This window comes from Parasteatoda tepidariorum, chromosome 5 (genome assembly GCF_982258835.1).
Source record: "Parasteatoda tepidariorum strain Cologne lab strain chromosome 5, Ptep-v5.0, whole genome shotgun sequence".
In the NCBI taxonomy this organism is placed as follows: Eukaryota; Metazoa; Arthropoda; class Arachnida; order Araneae; family Theridiidae; genus Parasteatoda; species Parasteatoda tepidariorum.
The window spans coordinates 4,384,352-4,407,109 of record NC_141759.1 but is presented as its reverse complement, the minus strand read 5'-3'; the positions used below and the strand labels follow the sequence as shown (position 1 = coordinate 4,407,109).

At 27.8% G+C, this 22,758-nt stretch overlaps 1 protein-coding gene across 1 annotated transcript; it reads left to right on the top strand.

Moving 5' to 3' along the window:
* Positions 1-8,864: 8,864 nt before the first annotated feature.
* LOC107457527 (uncharacterized) lies at positions 8,865-12,754 on the top strand. Its single transcript, XM_021146222.4, has 2 exons — positions 8,865-9,401; positions 10,226-12,754. Exon 2 carries the CDS (start codon positions 10,733-10,735, stop codon positions 12,059-12,061), a length of 1,329 nt encoding a protein of 442 aa, XP_021001881.3. The 5' UTR covers positions 8,865-9,401; positions 10,226-10,732; the 3' UTR covers positions 12,062-12,754.
* The last annotated feature ends 10,004 nt before the right edge of the window (positions 12,755-22,758 follow it).

Here is a 22,758-nt window from a genome sequence, read left to right as displayed (position 1 = left end):
TTAAACTTCAGATGTAGCCAATAATTCCAAAACTCTTTGTTTTTCCAAAATGAAAAATACTGAAGCTGAATAGATTTTCCCGAATCGACAAATTGTTTGGTTATTTGCGGAACAGATCAAAATACCGTATTTTTTATTGTTTTCAAATCAGTAAATAATTCTTTTCTTAGCAAGTCGACTCCAGAAGTTGATTTTCTTAGATAAAAATATTTAAATAGTTTTCATTACATCCTGCTTCACTTGTAATCTTTATTATTTTTATTTTGTCACACTTTATTAACGTCATTTTTCGATCAACGTATCTACACGCACTGAAAGATAGCCTATTTCGAAACTTCTGTTTTTACGATATTAAACTATACATTTATGATTTAAATTAATCTTAGCAAGTGTTATTTTTATAACCATAAGTTTAATGACTACAATGAAGATTTATAACATAATTTACCCAATTGTAAAAATATAAAATTCTGTATATTGTATATACCGGTATATAAGTCGACCCGCTATATTTTTGATTGCGCGCTTGTAATTTTTGGTATGTCAGGTGTATAAGTTGACTGCTGAAAGAACCAAATATGAAAATTTTTAAAACGAAAAAACATGGAAAAAAATTATTAAGTCTATAAAGACTATTAAGTCTAGAGAAAAAAAAAACTATTTAGTCTAGTATCGGCAAAATTTTCTTTAGTTAAAAATATTCCACATTGTACTCACTCGCATTTATGTTACATAAAATGCTTTGTAATTATTGTAAAATCTAATAAAAAATGTGAAATTTCGAATTCTTTTGATGAGGGTGGAGAAAATTCTGTGTGGAACTCAGTAGTTTAAATTTGAAGCTTTATGGTATTTTTTTAAAAGTTTTTCATTGTGTTATATTTTTTGAAATAACTTCTCTTATTTAAATTTTTCTATCTGAAAGTAATTTAAAGTACGGTTTTTGAAGAAAAAAAAAAACTTTGTAAGTAAAATTTATTGCAAGCATATTAAGAATAGTGTTGTAAAGGGCAAATTGATACAGAGTTATTCATATCTGTCTCCTTGAGTGAAATGCATGGATATTTCGTGATCAACGAATGTCCGACTTTATTACTGGTGCATAAGTGCCTGATTTACGTCAAATTTTGAAGGTATGAAAAGCCTTATTTCTTTTATTATTATTTCTAACTCTTTGTTTTATTATATTTTATTCTTATTTCTTTTATCATTATTTCTTCTATTATTTATATTTTTTCAACCTTATTTTTATTATTATTATTTCCACCATACAACTAAGAATTTTCTATTAAATGATTATTATTAAATTTTATATTAAATGAAACTCCTACAATGTCAGATATTAGATTATTCAAGATTTCAAGGTACTTCTGCCATGGGGATTTATGCACCTTGAACTCATCCTCGACATAAGAAAAAAAAATTGAGCTAAAAACATACAAAATAAAACGCCTTTAAAAAACAAACAAAAAAACTGGAAAAAATAAATTAGTGATAGCTAAAAATTTTCAAGACTACTGAAAAATGCTTAAATTTATCTTTCATTCGTAAATTCGATTCTTGAGTTATTTTCTCCACCAATATATATTTCCTTTAAATTAAATATTTTTTAATTGCTTAAAAAATATCTAGTTTTATCTCACATTTGCGACCACTTTGAAAAATTTTCCAGATCGTGGGAACCCTGCAGCAAGTAAAATAAAATTTTATGCGTTTTTTTCAACTTTTTAATTTTTTAACTTTAAGCAACTTTAAAATAGTTATCGACTAACATAAAGGAAATGAGAGATAAATGTGCGAAAGATTTTAATAATAAAAAAAATTGGGAAAAAATGCTATTACAGTTGACCGTCTTAATAGAGTATACTACAAATAAATTTCTTAGTATAAAAAAGTCTATTTTTTTTATCAATTATATTTTTTAGATATTTTAAGTCTTCTTTCTTCTCAATATAAAGTTTATTCTATTAATAATTTATGCTTTTTCCAAAAATAAAATTAAAAAACCCATGTAGGAATTTTTAATACATTTTTTTACAATTAATCGTTTTATATATTTAGTTTATCTTTAAAACAGTTTTTCATATTTTTCGAACCATAGTTGTAGAGTTGGTAGTTGAAATTTTCGACTCCAAATTTTTCAGAAAGCCAATCACCGACCTATAATACATTGAAACTTTCATTTAATCTTAGATTCAAGACATGCATTTGTAAAAAATATTAATGCACAATCACGCATAACAAATAAATGTCTTTACCCAAGCTGATTCTTTAATAAATATTGAAGGAAACTAACCATGATACATTAAATTTAATTTTTACCTTTAGAACTTAGCTTAATAAATTTGACTTAGGAATTTTATGAGCTGAAGGATACCTTATTTGTTAAATATTTAATTAAATAATTTATAAGTATGTATTATTTGCTATGAAAATCGGTGCAATGTTAACATGGATTGTCATGAAATCATAATTATAAATACATTTTTAATTATAAAAGTGTATTAGGATGTAATTATTTAAAAAGTAAGTAATTTTACAAAAAAAATTTTTTTTTAATTATGCGTCAATGATATGAACCTATCAATCTAAAAGATATTCGTTAACTTTATTATTTGTAATGTATTTATGCTTTTAGAAATAATTACAGCTCCATAGACAATATTAATTTTAAAATAATCCAAATCAGGAATTAAAGTTTGTAAAAATACGAAATACTAGTTTTGAAAGATCGCCTTGAAGGTGAAAATAGAATGAATTACAAAGAATAATTAAAGTAACAGAAACATTTCGTTCCTCTTTACAATTTTCTTTCTATTTAAGTTCCCTCCCCCCCCCCTTTTTTTTTTCTCAATGGTGATTTATATTTTCGCAATTAATATTATTTATTTTCATTTAATCATAACGTTTTGCCGTTTCCAGAAAATCAATAGCTAGATTGTCCCTCAGTCTCAATAGCTTTATGTGTACTTTTTTAATATTTTAGTAAAAAAAAAAAATAGGCTCAAAAACGTTCAAAGATTATAAATTAATTTTGTAATAAGTAATAATTTAAACGATTGTAGTAAGATTAATAAAAGTAATATTTCTATCCTCATGATTATAAACATTTGTCTAAATCACTTTCATAATCGGAGTTGGGCTAATTTTTTTACAATTCCGATTTATAGACATGATTATTTTGAATGCAGAATTTATTGAAAAGTTAAGAAATGGTTATTTAGTTTATTATTTTTAGTTGAGTCAGATTACAAATTCTCTCTACGACCCAGCTCTTATTTGATTTTTGTATTTATAAACTTTAAGAAAAGCTTTTTATTTTTTTAATTTTTGCAACTGATTTTGCTCGATTTGAAGATTTAATTGATTACACCAATTAAATATTTTTCCTTGAACAAATTTCAATAAACTACACTGCGGTCTGTAAGATATTAATAAATGTAACTAAATAAATATACAGAAAAAAAAATGATTATTTTGAAGATTTTAAATTTGAATTTTTTTTTTTCCAATTGTCATGTTTCCAAAGAATCACCCATAACTGTCTAATATTAACATTTCAAGTTACTTATGCTTACATATAAATCAAATGCCTTTAGTCTGAATCTATTGTCTGCAACTGGATCGCAATATTATTAGGCTTGCTTAATTTTTAGTGGGATGATAAGTGGTTATGAAGAAAGTTTGAAATAAAAAATTTATGATAGAATTTTTAAATAAAAATGAAAGTTTAATGCAAGCATTACTTTTTATAAGCATTTATGGAGAAAAAAAATTTGCTAAATCTATGTAAATTATAGGAAATTTTGCCATTTATAATGGACATTTTAAAGGAATTATTAAATATATTGTAAGAAATGGTGTATTATATTTATATAGTATTTGACTATTTCGAAACCAAATCTTATCAATGAAGACACAAGAAGGCCTCCCATCCATTATCATATGGTACTTGGGAACCTAATCCCCGCACCATGACGAAAATGCTACAGCGGATGTTAGCAATAAAGCCCTGACCTTGGAATTTATGGTTGTTGGTTGATAATAGATTACTAAAAGTTCAATGTAGATTGTTAAAAATTAAATTTATAATTATTATATAAGATTACAAATGAATTGAGCTAAATTATAATCATTAAGATATATAACCTGAGTTTCATGTCAGAATTACTGAGTTAAATAAATTGCAAGTTGCATTTTATTTAATAATAAAAAATACTATTTTCGACTATTCGAATTATTTGTAAACATAGCATAATTTCTCTTATTGTTTATTATACTTTGCTTAGTTCAAGCCTCTCTTTACAAACTATTTAAATTAAACCCCCCTCCCTCTCTCTCTCTCTTTCCATTTTTAAATTGAAAATAATACAGAGATGAATGTGCTCCGGAAAAAATCCGGGTTTCCAGATGTTTCGCTATCCGCGATCAGGAAATCCACAGTCCAGAAGTTTACAGAAATCATCGATCACATTTATGTATAAAAACTATTGTATATTTTATTTAAAAATATTAGAACTAGAATTTGTTCTTGGCATCTCTTTCATTCGTAAATATTTTTTCTGGTAAAATAATAAATGTGATTAGAGATAAAAGTAAACTAAATACATAATTATTAATTTAAATTATGCTGCATATAATTTATGTAGACTTTCACGTTGTGAAAATATCAATGATTTAAATTTATAAAGATATTAATTTTTTGAAATGCGTCATTAATGATTTTCTCAGGAAATTTTCAGGACTTTTTAATTGGGCTCACAATCACCCCTAATAAGAATAGGGGTGGAAAATAAGACACTACTCGTAAGTGGAGTAAAACAAAATTTTTTATTTGTCATGCTGCTCGAGAATATTTCAATTAAGAAGTTAAAAAATTCTGTAGAAAATTTGCAATTAGTTGTGGTGCAGCTACATTTTCTTGCAACTCTTAAATCAAGAAATAGATCCTCTTTTGTATTCTTAGCAATTGCAATCGAAAATCTTCTGTTATAAATAATGTTGCTTGCTAGTTGAAGGCATCACATATGATTGTGATTTTTGGAACTTACAATAACACTGTATGGCTAGATTAAAACAAGAGAAAAACAAGCTTAATTTCCTGATACACAATTAATTAAATAATTTTTTATACATATTAAATTGGATTTTTGCTTACTATATTGTAGATTTAATAAGATAGCTTATCCATACATTTTTAATGTTTATTAACACATCTTTGTTCATTTTAATTGAAAGTTTATAACAGCAAAGATATATTTCATTAATAAAAACTAGTAGGACAAAATATTACTCGTACTAAGATGCAGTTTCCGTGTTTTGAGAGGCACATGTAAGATATGCAATTTAATCACTGCAGGTGCACATAATTTAATACACGATTTAAAACGCAAAATCATACTCGTTTTTCTAACTAAACATTCCTTCAGATTTTTGACTTTATAGTTTGAGACGAATAACAAAACATTTCTAACAGTGTTATTGATAAAGATGTTGAGCCATAAATACTAAATAAAAAGACTCATTCTTGTATTGATATCTTTGTTAATGAATATATTCGGACTTCTCTTTTTGAATTAAAATTTGCCTGGTTTTTGGTACTGCACAACTTTCTCAGATTTTTTTGTCCACTCTTTTTGGAAAGCTTATTACGTGTAAAATAATAAATTATATTGATTTTTGAAAAGGGCTGTTTTAAAAATACAAGCTACAGTGAATACGCAATGCATGCGAATCGTCAGACATAATTTCCATCCTAGAGCCTTTGATACATCAGATACTGTTCAAGCAATTTTCAGTTTGCTTCTATGTAATAAAATAATAATAAATTCGAACTCATTGAACTTCATAGCTTCGAATATGGAAAAATCATTTTAACACATTATTTTACCCAATATAAGATTTCTAAAAATGCAGAAAAGGAAAAGTTACGTTAAAAATACATCAGGGAACAGAAATCTTAAATACATATTTAATATCATAATAAACAAATATATGTCTAAGAAATGGGTAAATAAAAAATGCTTTATAAAAATAAATAAACTTACCTTCCTCTCTCCTTTGTCATTGTCTAAAAATGGGAAAAAAAACTGCTTCTCCCCCCTCTCTATTATAAAATAGCGGCTGACTATGAAGATTTTATTTATTTATTTATTTTAACGAAAGAAACATCTTAAAATTTCCTTTAAAGAAATGTAAGGTCAAGAGGAATTTAAAAGAAGTTACACAAGTGAATGAAATGTTTCTTATGAAACTCGTCTCTTAAAGAAAAGATTAATATGTCATTAAATATTATTGTTTGAAGTTTTTGATTATTGGAATATGTCTCACAAAAGTGGGATACTAATTTATTTTATTTTGTTAAAAAATCTTTAATGTTACGAGATGTTTAAAATATGATTTTTAACATTATTGAAAAGAAAGCTCATTCGTTTTTACGGGACGTGGTGTAACCATAGAGTTGAACTCTATGGGTGTAACGCATGATACTCGTCGCCTCTAACACATGATCTTATGAAAATGAAAAAAAAAAAATTTGAGATAGTAATAATTTCTGTTATATATGTCAGGAACAATGATAATTACCATATTAGCGACTTGGTTACATTTAAAACGAAACATAGGACTCAATGCGTTTTTTTATTTTTATTTATTTATTTATTTTAAATATTGCGACAGTTTCAGAATTGAAAATATTCATTAAAAGATTCGGGGAATTTTTTGCAAATTTTCATAAGATCATGTGTTAGAATTTTCATAAGATCATGTGTTTTGTGCTTTTATAAGATCATGTAACACAAATATTAAAACACAAAATTCTCTTTGCAATATTTAGTAATAATTTTAATTAAATCTTTCGATTTTAGTTCTAATCTTAAACTCTAAGCTGGAATTTAATTTTAAAATTTTATGACTGTGAAGAGCATTGACCTGATGTCGTATTCTGATGCATTGATTGTATTGACTTGTTTGGAGTTCTCTCAGAAATGTTTTTTATTTTCAATTTCTCAGTAAAAAAAAAATTTATTAAATAGATAAATGAAATATTTTTTTTACTGATTTGATTTAAATTTTAATAAAATCTTCTAATCGCGTTTAAAGTTATAGTTTTTTTTAAATTAAACTCCAAATTTATAATTGAAATACTTGCGAACAACTTTTTTTCAAGTTTAAGTGTTGTTTATTATGATGAAAGTTGACATTGTACTTTTCTCTATAAATCAACTACAGATATTTTTTAAGATGGATACAATCATGACGGATAAAACAAATCAATTAGGTTAAAAATAGCATAAATGCTAAAGAACAAATAAAAGCAGCAAAAGTTCTCTTAGAGCCCTAAAATGTAAATTATATTTTACTTTTATATATACTAAAGTGCAGGTTGGTATAATCAAACTGAAGAAACAAAGAAACACTGTATTAACCTATGTCAAGAGACTGTAACTAATTTTATAATACATATTTATTTAAGTTTTTAAAACTATATACAAAAATATCTGAAATATATTTCTTATTAACAAAATAGTTCACTGTTGCCTTCTAAGGATAAATTATTTTAAATGTATAATTTGCTTTTGTAGATCCATTTACTAGGATATTCCCCAATTAATTATTTTTTATGTAAAAATATTGATTTTTCTGTGAAGATTTTCTTATTATTTATTTTGAATCTACCATTCCTTTTTTTTTTCTTATACTATTATATAATATCTTATTTAGTAATGTTATAAGAAATTGCTCTCTTTTTTAGTCGTATAATTGTGAAATAAGACTTGGTTCTTGTACTTTATCACTTTTGAAATTGCATTTGAATAAAACAATGTTAAAGTAAAGTTACTGCGTATGATAATGAAATACACTCCTCAAAAGTGAAATTGCAACACAAAGAAATAACATTCCAACACCAAGTAATATATATACATTCAGTATCCTCCTCTAGTATACTGATTGTATATATATTAGATGTACTGAATAGTATGTACTGAATGTATATATAAAAGAGTTCAGTATACTCCTCAAAAGTGAAATTGCAACACCAAGAAATAATGCATTATTTCTTGGTGTTGCAATTTCACTTTTGAGGAGTGTATATATAAATATTTTCTGAAAACTTTTATAACTTTTGAAACTGCAAACAAATGAATAAAATAATAAGGTTAAAGTACACTTTAAATGCATTAATTGCATTAATTGACGAAAAACGATTTAATAAAATATCATATATCTGAAAAAGCAAACAAGTGAGGCAAATTTTTTTTTGAATGTATAAAGTGCTTCCCTAACTCATTTCTCAAATCTATCATAGTTCATTATTAGTGTAATAATATGTATTTCATTGTGAAGAATTTTTAGTATGCATTTGGAATAAGAAAATTTAATCTATTCTTTTCGTCCTAATTACGCATATGAAATGGTGAATTTAGCGATAAAAGCAATAAGTAATGTATTGCAATAAAAATACCTTATAAAATTTCGTTACATTTGAAATTGCAAACTTTTAAGGTAATTGCCATAAGATCTTCATCCTAATTAAAAAATAATAAAAATAAGGTTAAAGTAAAACATTTAAATGTCTAAGCTTTCTTAGAAACTTTTTCCTCAGATTCATCTTAATTGCATTTTGTATTGAAAAATGCATAGTTCATTTAAATCTTCATCCTATTGAAAAATGAATAAAATGTTTAAATCAAATATGAATTATATTTCAGAAACAAAGAAAGGAAACTGTGGTGCATTATAAGACTTTTTAAAATTATTATTCAAATGTAATCTCATTAATTTTGAGTCAAACAGATTTTTTTTAAAAAAAAGAATAAAAGGATTAATAACTTTAGATTAGAAGTTAGCAAAACGTGTGTTTAATCTTCAGCATGAGTGAAACCGTGAGTACGTTATTCAAGAACTAATATTTTGTACACGTTATTTAAGAACAAGAAATCGGAACCGGTTACTTAATAACTGATATATCTTAACCGATAAGTTCTAAGGAGTAGTCAGGGAATTTGAGCCAATGAGAAGGAAGAGGCGTAAACGTCATGATCCGAGGAAAACTGGTTCCCTCCGCCAGAAACGTTATCTTCCTTCCTCGGCGACTCTTCGCCAACTTGCCGTAGTTATGATAATATCCCCACTTTCTTTGGTAATTTAATATAAACGACCTACTTTCATGTCGAAATATTTAAGCATTCTATATTGAAAAACATAGCAAATAAAAGTGGTTCGGTTTTATAATGCTTAGCATTACCCTCATATGGATAAAAAATAAAGAGAAGAGTATTCATAGAAAATATTTATTAAGGCTGTTATCGTAAAAAGTATCTTATTTTATGACCATATAATGAATTGGTTGAAGGAAAAATTATCCTCGTCGTAGTAAAAGTTGATAAGATTCATACTGCGTAAGTAATTTGTTACCTCAAAAAATAAAATGATGTTGATGTGTCACAAGATGGTTCTTTTGTTTAAGAATCAGCCTACCGTTAAACTCATAAATCTATGTCAAATAAAAGTTGCTTCTTAATTTTTTTCTTTTTTCACGAATTTAAAAAATAATATAATAAGACATTCCTTTTGATAACTGAAAAATTAAAAAAGCAATATGAACTTTAAATATATTTAAAATTTGAAAATAAAGAATTGGTATAATTTATTACAGGAATGCTACAAGGCGACGAATTCATTTATATTCATTTCGTACGAATAATGGAAGAAGAGTCTGCCAAAAACAAAACTTAATTCGTTTATATCCATCTTTCTTGTTCCCCCCCCCCCTGGGTAGGGTTTATTCGATTAACAAAATAATAATGAAGATCAACAAATTTGTGAAGGGTCCGATTAAAAGTTAAATTATTTTGTGAAGGTTCCGTTTTTATGAAATTATATTTTGTGAAGGGCCCGTTATTGGACTCAAATTTCTTCTAAACAAACCCCTGATTATCAGTGACTAAATACTTTACTGTACTTTACTTTGATTACTTTATATTTATTTCTTCTTACTAAGTCCTATAATCTGTACTCCTTCAGTATAGTTTTTTTTCCAAAGTACAAAAAATTGTTTTTCAAATAAGCTACAATAATTGAACATTTTGGGAACAAACTGTTCTGAATGTTTGGGAAAATATTGAAGTTTAAGGGGTGGGAAAAAAAGAATATGAATTATAAAAAAAATTACAAAGGTGTGCAAACAGAGTCTCATAGTTATATGAATATTATTTCTTTTCAGGGTTGCCCGTATAAGTTGGTTCACTGCCCAGTGCTTCATAACACTTGAAGTTAATTTTGGATAATACCCTAGAAAAGACTGTCTGATACCGTAAAAAATTTTTTTACTGATGCTGTGAGAAATTGAAGAATCTCATTTTCATTGCCTGACAACAATAACATTGCATGGTATTCTAATATGATGTTTAATTGTTATTCATTCATTTATTTCATTGTTTACTTAGACATATTGATAATAACTTAAACAATTCTGTTGCTTAATCACTGCTATTAGCCTAGATACTGATTTCTGAATGTTTTATTGTATTGTTTAATAATGTTCGCTTTCATCAGCAACTCAATCAACTGGAAAACATTTTTGTATAACTATTGCTGAAGCTTTTGTAAAAATCAGTTTTAATTTGGCGTTAAGCAGAATATTCTCGTGTACCCTTACAATTACATTTCATGTAAATGTCTTTAACAAGATAATTAATTTGCGCAAAATTTAATACAGTGTGGTATCAATATGGATTTAAAAGATAGCAACTTGCTTAGGCATATTGTTCACCTAGATGAGAAACCTCATCCTTATAGTTTATGTGATAGTAGGTTGTCAGATAATAATCACCTGAGTGAGCAGAGTAGTATTCATGCTGGTGAGAAACCTTATTCTTGTAGTGTATGCAATAATAGCTATTCAAGGAAAAATTATTTAACTTGTCACAGTCGCATTCATGCTGGAGAAAAACCTTATTGTTGTGACATATGTAATAAAAGCTTTATCTGTGGGAGCGCACTGTCTCAGCACGCTCGCACTCATACTGGTGAGAAACCTTATTCTTGCACAACATGTAATAAAAGTTTTTCATGGAAGCATCGGCTAATTAGACACAGTCGCACTCACACTGGAGAGAAACCATTTTCTTGTGTCATATGTTATAAAAGTTTTTCAGTAAAGGAACGTCTTACTAGACACATTCGCTCACATACTGGTGAAAAACCTTATTCCTGTGACATATGTAGCAAAAGTTTTTCAGATAGGCATGCACTGACTGATCACAGTCGCACTCATACTGAGGTGGAACCTTACTTTTGTAGGGTATGTAATAAAAGCTTTTCAAGAAAGAGTTCACTGTCTAGGCACACTAGTGTTCATACGGGCAGGAAACCATTTTCATGTAGTGCATGTAATCAAAGTTTTGCAAGGAAAGATCAACTAGCTATACACAATTGTACTCAAACTGGTGTGAAACCTTATTCTTGTGGCATATGTAATAAAAGTTTTTCATGGAAGCAACAGCTAGTTAGACACTGTCACACTCATACTGGTAAGAAACCTTATTCTTGTGGTGTATGTAATAAAAATTTTTCAAAAAGGGGTACACTGTCTGTGCACAGTCGCATTCATACTGGTGAGAAGCCTTATTCTTGTACTGTATGCGATAAGAGTTTTTCAAAAAAGCATCATCTAACAAACCACACTTATATCCATACTGGTGAAGAACCTTATTCTTGTAGCGAATGTAATAAAAGTTTTTCAAGGAAATGTCAACTAACTGAACACAGTTACACTCATACTAAGGAAAAACCTTATACTTGTAGTGAATGTAATAAAAGTTTTTCAAGAAAATATTCACTAACCGAACACAGTCGCATTCATACTGGTGAAAAGCCTTATTCTTGTGAAATTTGCAATAAAAGTTTTTCGCATGGGACAACATTAACTGAGCACAGACGTGTTCATACTAGTGAGAAACCTTATTCTTGCACTACATGTAATAAAAGTTTTTCAAGAAGGCAGACGCTAACTATTCACAGTCGCACTCATTCTGAAGGAGGAGAAACCTTATTCTAGTGACATGTAGAATGAAAGTTTTTAGATGGGTATGCACTGTCTAATCACAGTAGCAATCATACTGGCGAAAAAATTTATTCTTGTAGAGCATGCAATAAAAGTTTTTCAATGAAGACACAGTCGCACTCAGTGGCGTACGCAGAATTTTTTCAAGGGGGTGTTCATAATTTTCTGAAATTTCTAAAAGAAATTCAAGTATGTAAGAAAGCACTATTATTTCCCAAATTTAGACAGCTGACAATTTTGTCTTCTTATTTAGACAACATTGTTTAGTTAAATTTTGATTTGATTTTTTAAGTTTAAGAACTTGGTGCAGGGTTCCTGCGGCCTTGAAAAGTACTTGAATTTCATTTCGATTTTCAAGGGCTCCAAGAAGTACTTGAAAATAATGCTAAATCCTTGAAAATTTCAAAATGACCTTGAAAGTATCGAAAACCACCCTATTTCTCGTATTTCTGTGTTGTACTTCTAACCCAAACCACTCATTTTTATTAACTGAACATACTTTTTCCAAGTTTTGACATGTTTTTCTTTATTAATTTATTCACTGATATGATCTGCTTTCCTTTTTATAAATGATCGTGGATATTCTTTCTTGATGATATGTGTTTTTAAAGTTGGTTACATTTGTATATTAATATCATTACAGCATTAACATTTTGTTTTATTAAAATTTGATTTTCAGGGACTTAATCTATCTCTTTTTTTAATCATATTTTACCATGAACATTAAAAAATTAGTGTATCTGTTAATAGGTACTAGTATTGTTCTTTACATATCAAATAAGAATCTTAAGTTTTTTACCAATAAAATTTTTCAATAACTTTTATTGGTAATTTTTCTATTTTCTTTACATTAACTGTAGATTTGTTATTATAATTATCTTTAAGTATACTTTGTTTTTCTCTTCGTATAGAATGTTTGAAACATTTTGTATAGCATTTTTAACAAGTGCTTATTTTTGATTTTCGTTTTTTAAAAGCCCTTAAAGCAGGGTTCGTTGATTTAAATCAGCTTGATTTAAATCACGATTTAAATCATGATTTAAATCAAATGATTTTTTTAAAAAAATCATTGATTTAAATCAACTAATTTTTTTTATCTATATATATTGATTTTAAAAGTTTAAAAACAATGATTTAAATTTTTGATACTTTTATTATTTTCTTTTCTTAGCATTAAAATTTAATTTAAATAAATTGCTGCATTAATTAATTTTAATTAACGAAATTACTTTCTTGGTGTGGGTTAAATTCCAACACATTTGTAATTACATTTTTGAAAATATTTTGATTCTTGATATTGAAAGTACAGATTAAAGTAAACATTTAATACTGTCTTAATATAAACTTGCATAGCTGTAGAAAGTAATTAATAAACATGAATTTTTTTCAAAAAATAATACAATAATGTTAATTAAAATTCTACCTTTTGAATGAAAAAGCGTGAATTAAAATCTACATCATATTTTATTGGTGGAAAATGTATATTTCTGAAGCTTGAGGTTATATTAAAAAGAAATTACCCTAATATGCCAAAAACAGAAAAAGAAAAAAAAGGGGCTGATGAATTCAGATGTTTTTTTTTCCTAATATAGGGTCATTCTTCCCTTTCAAACTCTTTCGAAGTCTATTTGATGCAGTAGGGTTATTAACTGGTATTTTTTTGTCATAATATGTTTACAGTATCTTTGACATTATCTGATTTTCTATAAAGAAATTTTGCGAAAAAAAATTCCAATGAATACATAGAATTTCTAATATTTTTTTTAGCTTAACTTATCTATTTTGATATAGAATTAAAAATGAATATTTTAATATAAAAATGTATAGATTAAATATTTATTTTTTGATGAATGACTACATTTATAAACACAGTCTGCTACATTTATTTTGTCATTTTAAAAATCAAGAGAAAAAAAAAGAAAGAAATCACAATTTTAAATTAAAGTTATGGTTTGCTAACTGAAACTTTGTTTTAATAGTTAAAGCACAGGGGTCTGTCCAAGCCGGTACCTTTACAAATTCAACTTTAGGAAAAATGATAGAATAATCACACAAAATACTTTTTCTTAAAATTTTATTTTTGTGTCTCGTAAGAAACAATAAATCCATATTTTTACTATATTTGTGTGGACTTTTTAATATAATTTTTAATTTTCACAAAAAAGGTACCTCTCAGAAAAACCCAGACAGACCCCTGAAGCATTCTTTTAATTCTCCATTTCATCTAGTCCTTAAATTTTAATCATGCATTTGTTTCAAAATGGTTGCTATGCATTCAAAGCCATGTATTATAATGAAAAATTATTTTAGTTAGAGCTTCTAAAATATTGTTACAATATAGTTTTAATATTAAGTTAATTTGATTAAACATTTATAATTTTTTTTAATCATAAATTAAAGTTCTTACAGCGTATTTGAATAAAAATCAAAAAAATCTGATTTAAATCAAAAAAATCCGATTTAAATCAAAAAAATCTGATTCTTTTGATTTTTTTTTAAAAAAATCAAAAAAATCACGAACCCTGCCTTAACCCTCTGATTCCGATCGAGTCCTAGAATTTGTGTCCCTTCATTACGGGAGTTTTCTGAAAGCAGTTTCTATGATTGAACTCGTCCAAAACTATCTTCCTGTGAGGGGTTGAGGAGGGGTCATCGTTTTCTCGCAGTTGAGTATTCAAAATCACTCATGCGGCAAAGGAGGGGAATTGTTGACAAATTAGAACATTTACATGAAATATAAGTTTTCCGAAAATAAAAGTTTAGCACCTTATTGGCGATTTTCAAGTAGAGGAGTAATAAATTATACTTTAATTTTTTTCTTTCTTTTATTTATTTCGTTCTTTCTTCCTTTTTTTCTATTCTTTCGACATTTTAAATAAGAGAGGAAGACTCTTTTGATAAGTGCCGAATATTCAAATTATCTCATCCGTTTAATTTTTGTATAAGTACAGCGATTTATTAATTTTATTTAATGCAACATGGTTTATGAAATCTAATATTATGATTGTGTTATCTTTAAATTTATTTCTTAAATAAAGAAATTAATACTAAATGGTTTCGAGTTATATTTTAGTAAATTTAAGAGTATTAGCTTTTAAAATAAATCAATAATAAGAAACGGCTTCTGAAACATATCTTTCATTTTATTAAGTGTCCTGACCGAAAAAAAAAATTAAGATGCATGCAATATAATTGTTTACGACTTGCTTCTTAATTCAAATCAACAGTGTTCAAATTGACAGGATTTGCAATCATAATTACTTTGTAATAACGTTACTGAAGAATACAGTTGAATAAAAATATAAAAATTATAAGTAATTATTATTCTTGTATGTTCATAAATCAGTCATTCATATGTAGCGGGATTGATATAATTAAAAGTATTTCTTTAGAATAAACTATTTTTATAGATTGTCATAATTATAAGGAGTAAAATCTACTTACTGAAGTTAAAAAAAGTTTTTTTTATAATTTCGACAGTAATTTATACTGAAATATAGAACATTTTAAGCATATTTATTTTGTGCGTTTTTTATTTTATTTTTCTCTGCATCTATATTTATATGGATCTATATTTATATGGATCTATATTTATATGGATCTATATTTATATACACCTATAACTATCAATTTATGAGTTTGTGTTTCGTATTAATTAGGACTGTTAGTGCATTTTAAAATTTGGACAGAAGATGAAAGAAACTAATCTACCACTCATCTTAAAAATTCTCTAAAAAATTTAATTACATCGTTCAAGAGTTTGAAAAATAGAATTTACTCATTGGTTTTACAGATACCTTTGCTATAAATTAAACAATAATTCAGCAATTTTAAATATATGTATTTTTATAATATATATATTTTAAAGATAAATCATCAGTAATGTTTGCTAGCTCATAGCTCTATTTAATTATAAAAAGAGTTTATTGCACGATATTTTCAAGTGTTATCTTTTAATGTCAGATAAACCCAATGATGAACAAAACTATGGTTGACTGCGTCTCGAAATTAGTAAGTTTTCCGAAATCGCATGTTTATTTTGTTCAAAGTTATACTTTTAAAATATTTTTCTATAATACAAAATAATTTAAAATCAATATAAGTGGAACAAAAAAAAAGATTATGTTCTGAAAGTCTTAATAAATGAAGAGAACTACGTAGTATGTTTAGGAGAAACGTAAAAAATCGCCTTAATATTATTGATACCAGTTATAATTAGTCAACTTTATTAATAGATACTTATTGCAAATAAAAAGAATAAACTATGCATTAAAAAGTACAATGGATGGAGAAAAGGTTCTTCTATTTTGGGGAACCGTATGACGCTTAAATAATTTTGGTGACTTAATTTTAGTATGAACCAATTACGATTAATTTTATTTAGTAATATGCCCAACTAATATTATGCAATTGATACACCGCTAATCTAGATATAGTTGAAATAGTTTTTTGGTCTCTTGAAAGGAATAAGTAAGTATGCTTTGTTGATTGTGTTAAATTTTATTTTAACTATCATTATAAGTTGGCATCGAACAACAGAATATATATATATATATATATATATATATATATATATATATATATATATATATATGTGACTATAATATTTTTTGTTAACATTGCTGATTGATCTTACCCCTTTTGTTAGAAAAATGAGATCTCGAACTTCCTTCTTCTTCCTTTCGTAATACTTAATACTTTCGTAATTACTTCGCTTACGTAATACTTAAACAGAATATTTAGCCTTAGTCGTTACATTTAAAGCTAAGTTACATTAGCGGTTGATTTATAATCTAAGATTCAATTTTGATTAACAAAAAAAGCTGTCTTTAGTTACTGGTTGATTTTCTAATAAATCTCCAAGTATGTAGAAAAGAAGGAAATGTGCAACGTGTTTTTCTACAATAGAGTGTGACAAAAGGTGTCATGTTATAGTGCGGCCTTTTCAGGAACACGGCTGGAATTCACCGTTTAGCTTAGGTAAAAGAGAACCGCTAAATATTCCCTGCTTCTGTTCTCAGAAAAGTTGAATGGGCTCTTCCTTCCATCTGTCTCTCTCTCTCCTGTCATATAGTCTAAGAGTTTCATCATTATCAGTTTCTTACCGAAACAGAGATAATATGATAGATAAAAAAATTAAAATAATCTAAATATAAATAAAAAAAATTGAAAGATGATTGGGAGAATAAAAGAAGAATCGGAATTTTAGCATTTTTTCTCGAATAGGAAAGATGGAAATGAATTTTAAAAAAATCATTTAGGTGCTAAATATCTTCAATAAATTTTGACGCTTTATTGAGAATTGTTACAATACGAAATAAGTTTATTAAATCTAATATTCAATTCCCTATATTATAATGCCATCAGGAGAAAAAGAAGTGCCATTAGGAAAACATTTGTTTGGAGTGGAAGGTCTGACCACAAGGGGGGCACAGGCTACTCTATATAAAACATAAAAAGACATGTTCATTTAATTTTATTTTATTTATTATTCACACTTATATATTTTTTGAAAAGGAAAGCTTCTAACATCTTTCCAAAAATATAAAATGTTTTGAACATCTGGTGGAAATTTGACAATTGAAACATGTATAAGGCGTAACTTCTCTTTATATATATGATCATAGAAAATAAAAACAGTTTAAAAATAATTAGACTTTAAATTTAAAAAAAAAAACTGAAAACAAATTTTGAAAGTAAAATAACCTAAAAGTCCAAGTCACAGGGAAACATTTTTTCCAAGATTTGCGATGTTAATATTAAAAATAAAATATTATGTTCATAAATTTGGCATTATGTTTATAAATATTATGTTTAAAATGGGGCATCGAGGCAGATAAAGTTTTAAAAAATGTACGTATTTTAGAATCAAATACATAGTTAATGAAGCTCACGAGCTGTGTTTTGTCAGCGATGGCATGATCGCGGCAATATGGTCACTATTGCGCACAAACCACCTTTACTTCCTAGACAAGCTGCTACTTGGTACTCATGCCTCCAAAACTGGGTGGGTTTCCAGTCACCAGCTCGGATCAATAATATTACTATCATTAAAAATATTGCATTTTATTTTTCATTTCAAATCTAAAAAAATTAAAATGCTTTATTTGCTGAAAATTGTCAATTTTTAGATAATAGCGCATTTCGTTTTTATTATAGCAAAAGTTTATTACATAAAGCTGGTAAAATTTATTACATGAAGTTCCCCGGTATTAGAAATGTCATTTATTGCTACAGAAAATTAAAAATACTTACTGAGATGCGGAGAAAATTTAGTGCTTTCGTATTTGTCTTGATTCGTCCCTGTCTATATTGATTAATTATTTTTTTTATTAATTACAGATTCTACAGTCCGGGTAAAATAGAAATCCTTTTGTCCTAAGAGTTTTCTTAAAGCGAATGAAAATTACCTGAACTTACAACTTATATTTTAAGAATCATTTTATGATTAAGATGAATATGGTGTAATACTTTTTTTGTGTGGTTATTTTTTATATGTGGATACATTCCAAATGTTTAAGATTTCACTGTTGATAATTATTTTATTTTGATAATTATAAAAAGTAAGTTACTAAAACATTAATTTACTTAATTATTTCAAACCAGACCATATGTTATAATAAGGTCGTGTAAGTTTTACCCGAAATTTCAATTGGGAAATCTTCAATCTTTCTTTCAACATAACAAAATTCCGTTTTTTTTCCCTATGAAATATGTAATAATCAAAGTAATATGCTCGCTAATACTTAATGAGTTAGCACACGATTTCACTGTAAATGCAGAAGTATTTCCCTTTCTGTGATGCCGATAGCACACAAAGGGGAGTGGTGGATGGTATAACTCGGTTATAAGTGTCAAGAGCTATATTTTGTTGTATATTGTTATCCTTTCAAGAACGTGTATTGTGTAGTTTTTACAATACTTATTTACTTGTTGACAGCCTGTTTAAAAATAATGAATCCGGTGAATTCTATAATATGATACAGGAAATGCTTTTCGTATTTCAAGGAATTAGTTACTTTCTTCCATTCGCCATGCTTTTTCTTTCTAGTAATATTCTCTTGAAGTGCTTACTACAAGAACTCAAGAACAATAGATGGTTTATTTTTAATTCTATTTATCAATTTATTTTCACATTCAATGTAATTGCAAAAAATATTTTAAATTTACGGAAACAGGGGAAGTAAGATGCAACAAATAACTAACGAGTTTTGTTTTCAAAATATTTAGGAAAATTCTAAAATTAATGAATTTATTTTCATGTTGATTTTTATTCCTTATATCTTGGTCTTACGATATAAAAGTCCATTCATTCTAAAAAACAAAAGCAAAAAAAAAAAAAAAAAAAAAACACACAAAAACAGGTTTTTTCCTTTTAAATATTGTACTTACACCTAATAATATGAATTGTGTAAATAAATAATTAAGCAGAAACAATTTTTTTCATAGTTTTATGTTTTCATTTTGATTTAATCTGTCATCGTTATAAATATTATGATTTGATAATGACAAAAATGCTCTATATTTACCCATTTGTAACATCACTGATTGCTAACTTTAAAGTCAGTTTCGGTGGTTAATGTAATTTGTTGTTAAAAGTTCTTTTTCCCTGAAAAAAATCCTTTTTAATATATGTATTGGAGTTTTAACTGTTGTTTTCACAATTAAATTAAGCTGTTTTTACAGTAGGATGTTTTTTTCCCAAATAATGAAAAATAATAATTAAGTAAATAACTAAAAAATAATAATTTACTACAAATTTGTGTAATCCATGTCCTGATTTCTTTTAAAAACTAAATTTAAGGATTATAAAATCAATCAATAAAATCAATCTGCTCAATTTATGTTACACTTATAATAAATTTTAAACATATTTTTTTGACATTCATGACATGGAAGAAACTGGTTGGTTTTTGAAAAAAAAAAAGAAAAAAAGGCAAGGAACTATGCATTTTGAATCAAATGTACCAGTAATTTCCATATTTTATTCATTGCCTTCAGTCTAAAATACTGTTTATTGTATTTTCCGAAGCATGCTCATAAGCAGGCATAATTTCATATGTGAAATCCCTTCAAGTACTGATGCAATAGTACTGATGTAATAGTACTGATAGTACTATTACATCAGTACTATTACATCAATTGTACTGATGCAAATGAATCCGCATTTGATTTAATTTTTTTACCAAAAATAGTAATAATAATCACAGAATAGCATGGAAATTACTTCGTTTTCTCTTTTAGTGCAAAAATAGTACTGTTGTAGCATGAATAATAGTACTGTTATTGTTCTCGTAACAAAATATTTCTAGATCTCAACCATGTTCTTAGTATACACTCAGTACTTCAAATTATTTGTAATCGCGATAGTATGATGGTCAATCTGAATTCAAATTATGCTTCCTGTTCATTCGGTATTGTTACTATTGATGCATATTTTTCAAGAACTAAATAATTTCCACTGAGCTTTTAAAATTGGACTAATCAGGAATTCAAGCTGATCCAGACCAGAATAATTTTTAAATCATATTAAATTATCTATAAAAAGACCAAATTTACGAAAGGCTAACTTTTAATTGTGTAATAATATGAATATCTATATATATAAAAATCTCTTGTCACAGTTTTAGTGGTTAAACTCCTCCTGAACGGCTGGATCGATTTTGATGAAATTTTATATGTATATTCAGTAGGTATGAGAATAGGTTTATAACTAATTTTTTTTTCATTTTTTGGACAGATTTAACGTATATTTTAAATATATCTTTATTTAATCATATTCCAATCCAAACTAGACATAGAAACCTGATAAATCAAAAAGTAATATTCACACACGTTGCAACAATTCACTTTAAACTCTAATACTTATGCTCACCCTTAAAAGAAGAGCATCAAATATATTTGCAAGTATGTGAATAAAGGCAGTGATATGGCAGTATTTCGAGTTGAAAATACCAATGTGACCGCTTTTCCAGTGAATAACAACGACGAAATAACGCTCTACCAAATTGGCCGGTACATCAGCTCCAATGAAGCTGTTTGTCGCAACTTTGGATTCCCTATTCATGATCCTACCGTTAGTCATTTAGCCGTCCATCTTGAAAACGGTCAGCGCGTATATTTCACGAACGAGACAGCGATTGACCGAGCTATAAATCCACCAAGAACTACACTCACCGAATTTTTTTGAATTGTGTAATCGTGCGGATGCTTTTGGTGCCTTTGCACGGATATTATTCTACTCAGAAGTACCACACTATTTCACATGGGCTCAAGCAAAAAAAATGGACACCCTGCAAGCAAGGCACACCGGCTGATGCATGTCGCGGTTTATTTAAATCAAACACCTTGGGGAGAGTATTTACAGTCAATCCAAGGCAGACTGAGTGCTTTTATTTTCGACTGTTGTTGGTTAAGGTCTCATTGTCATTTCAAGATATACGTAAAGTCGATGGACATCAGCATCCAACGTATAAAGATGCATGCCTTGCACTCGGCTTGCTGGAAGACGACAACCAGTGGGACTGTATGCTTGCTGAAGCAGCATTGAACTGTACTGCAAAGCAAATTCGTCTACTATTTGCTATAGTATTAACTACATGTTTTCCGGCCCGTATAGAAGCGTTATGGGATAATTACACAGATTCGATGACTGATGATATACGGTATCAACATCTCACACGTTGCAACGATCTAACGATAGCATTTAGCGATGCTATGTACAACGAAGCACTGATTGCTATTGAGGATCTTTGCATTATTATTGCCAACTTGCCACACAGTCATTTCGGTATGCCTTCGCCAAATTGAAGTGCACCTGATTTATTAAACACTAACATGAATCGTGAACTTCAATACAATACGATAGAAATGGCAGCAAATGTTACTCGCAATGTTCCACTAATGAATGAGGAACAAAGGAACATTTATGACAAGACATTTTGCTCGCAGTTTCGGCAGGACAAGATGGATTTTTTTTTTGAATGCAAAAGGTGGAACTGGCAAAACATTTATTATTTCGCTAATTCTCGCTGAAATACGATCAAATAATGGCATCGCGTTGGCCGTTGCATCATCTGGCATCGCGACACAACTTTATTGGAGGGAGGCAGAGCAGCTCATTCAGTATTTAAGCTGCCACTAAATATTCAAAACAACCCAGATGCAGTGTGCAGCATCAAAAAGTAATCGTTATGCCCACAGTGTTGAAACACTGTAAAATTATCATCTGGGATGAATGCACTATGGCACACAAACATTCACTTGAGGCGTTGAACAGGACATTGAAAGATATAAAAAACAATGACAAATTATTTGGCTGCACTCTATTACTCCTTTCAGGTGATTTCAGACAAACACTTCCCGTCATTCCGCGTTCAACGTACGCTGATGAGATCAATGCTTGCTTGAAATTATCTCCACTGTGGCGTAATGTTGAAAAAGTTCAACTGAAAGTAAATATGCGCGTCTAAATACTCAAGATCCTTCTGCTGAAACATTCTCAAGACAATTGTTAGATATCGGTGATGGAAAAGTTAGTAAGGATGAGACTGGAGGCATAAAATTACCGGACGATTTTTGCACAATCATTGATTCACAAGATGCTCTCATTAACCTAATATTTCCCGATGTACACACACAATACATTCATCATGAGTGGCTGGCAGAAAGGGTGATTTTAGCAGCAAAAA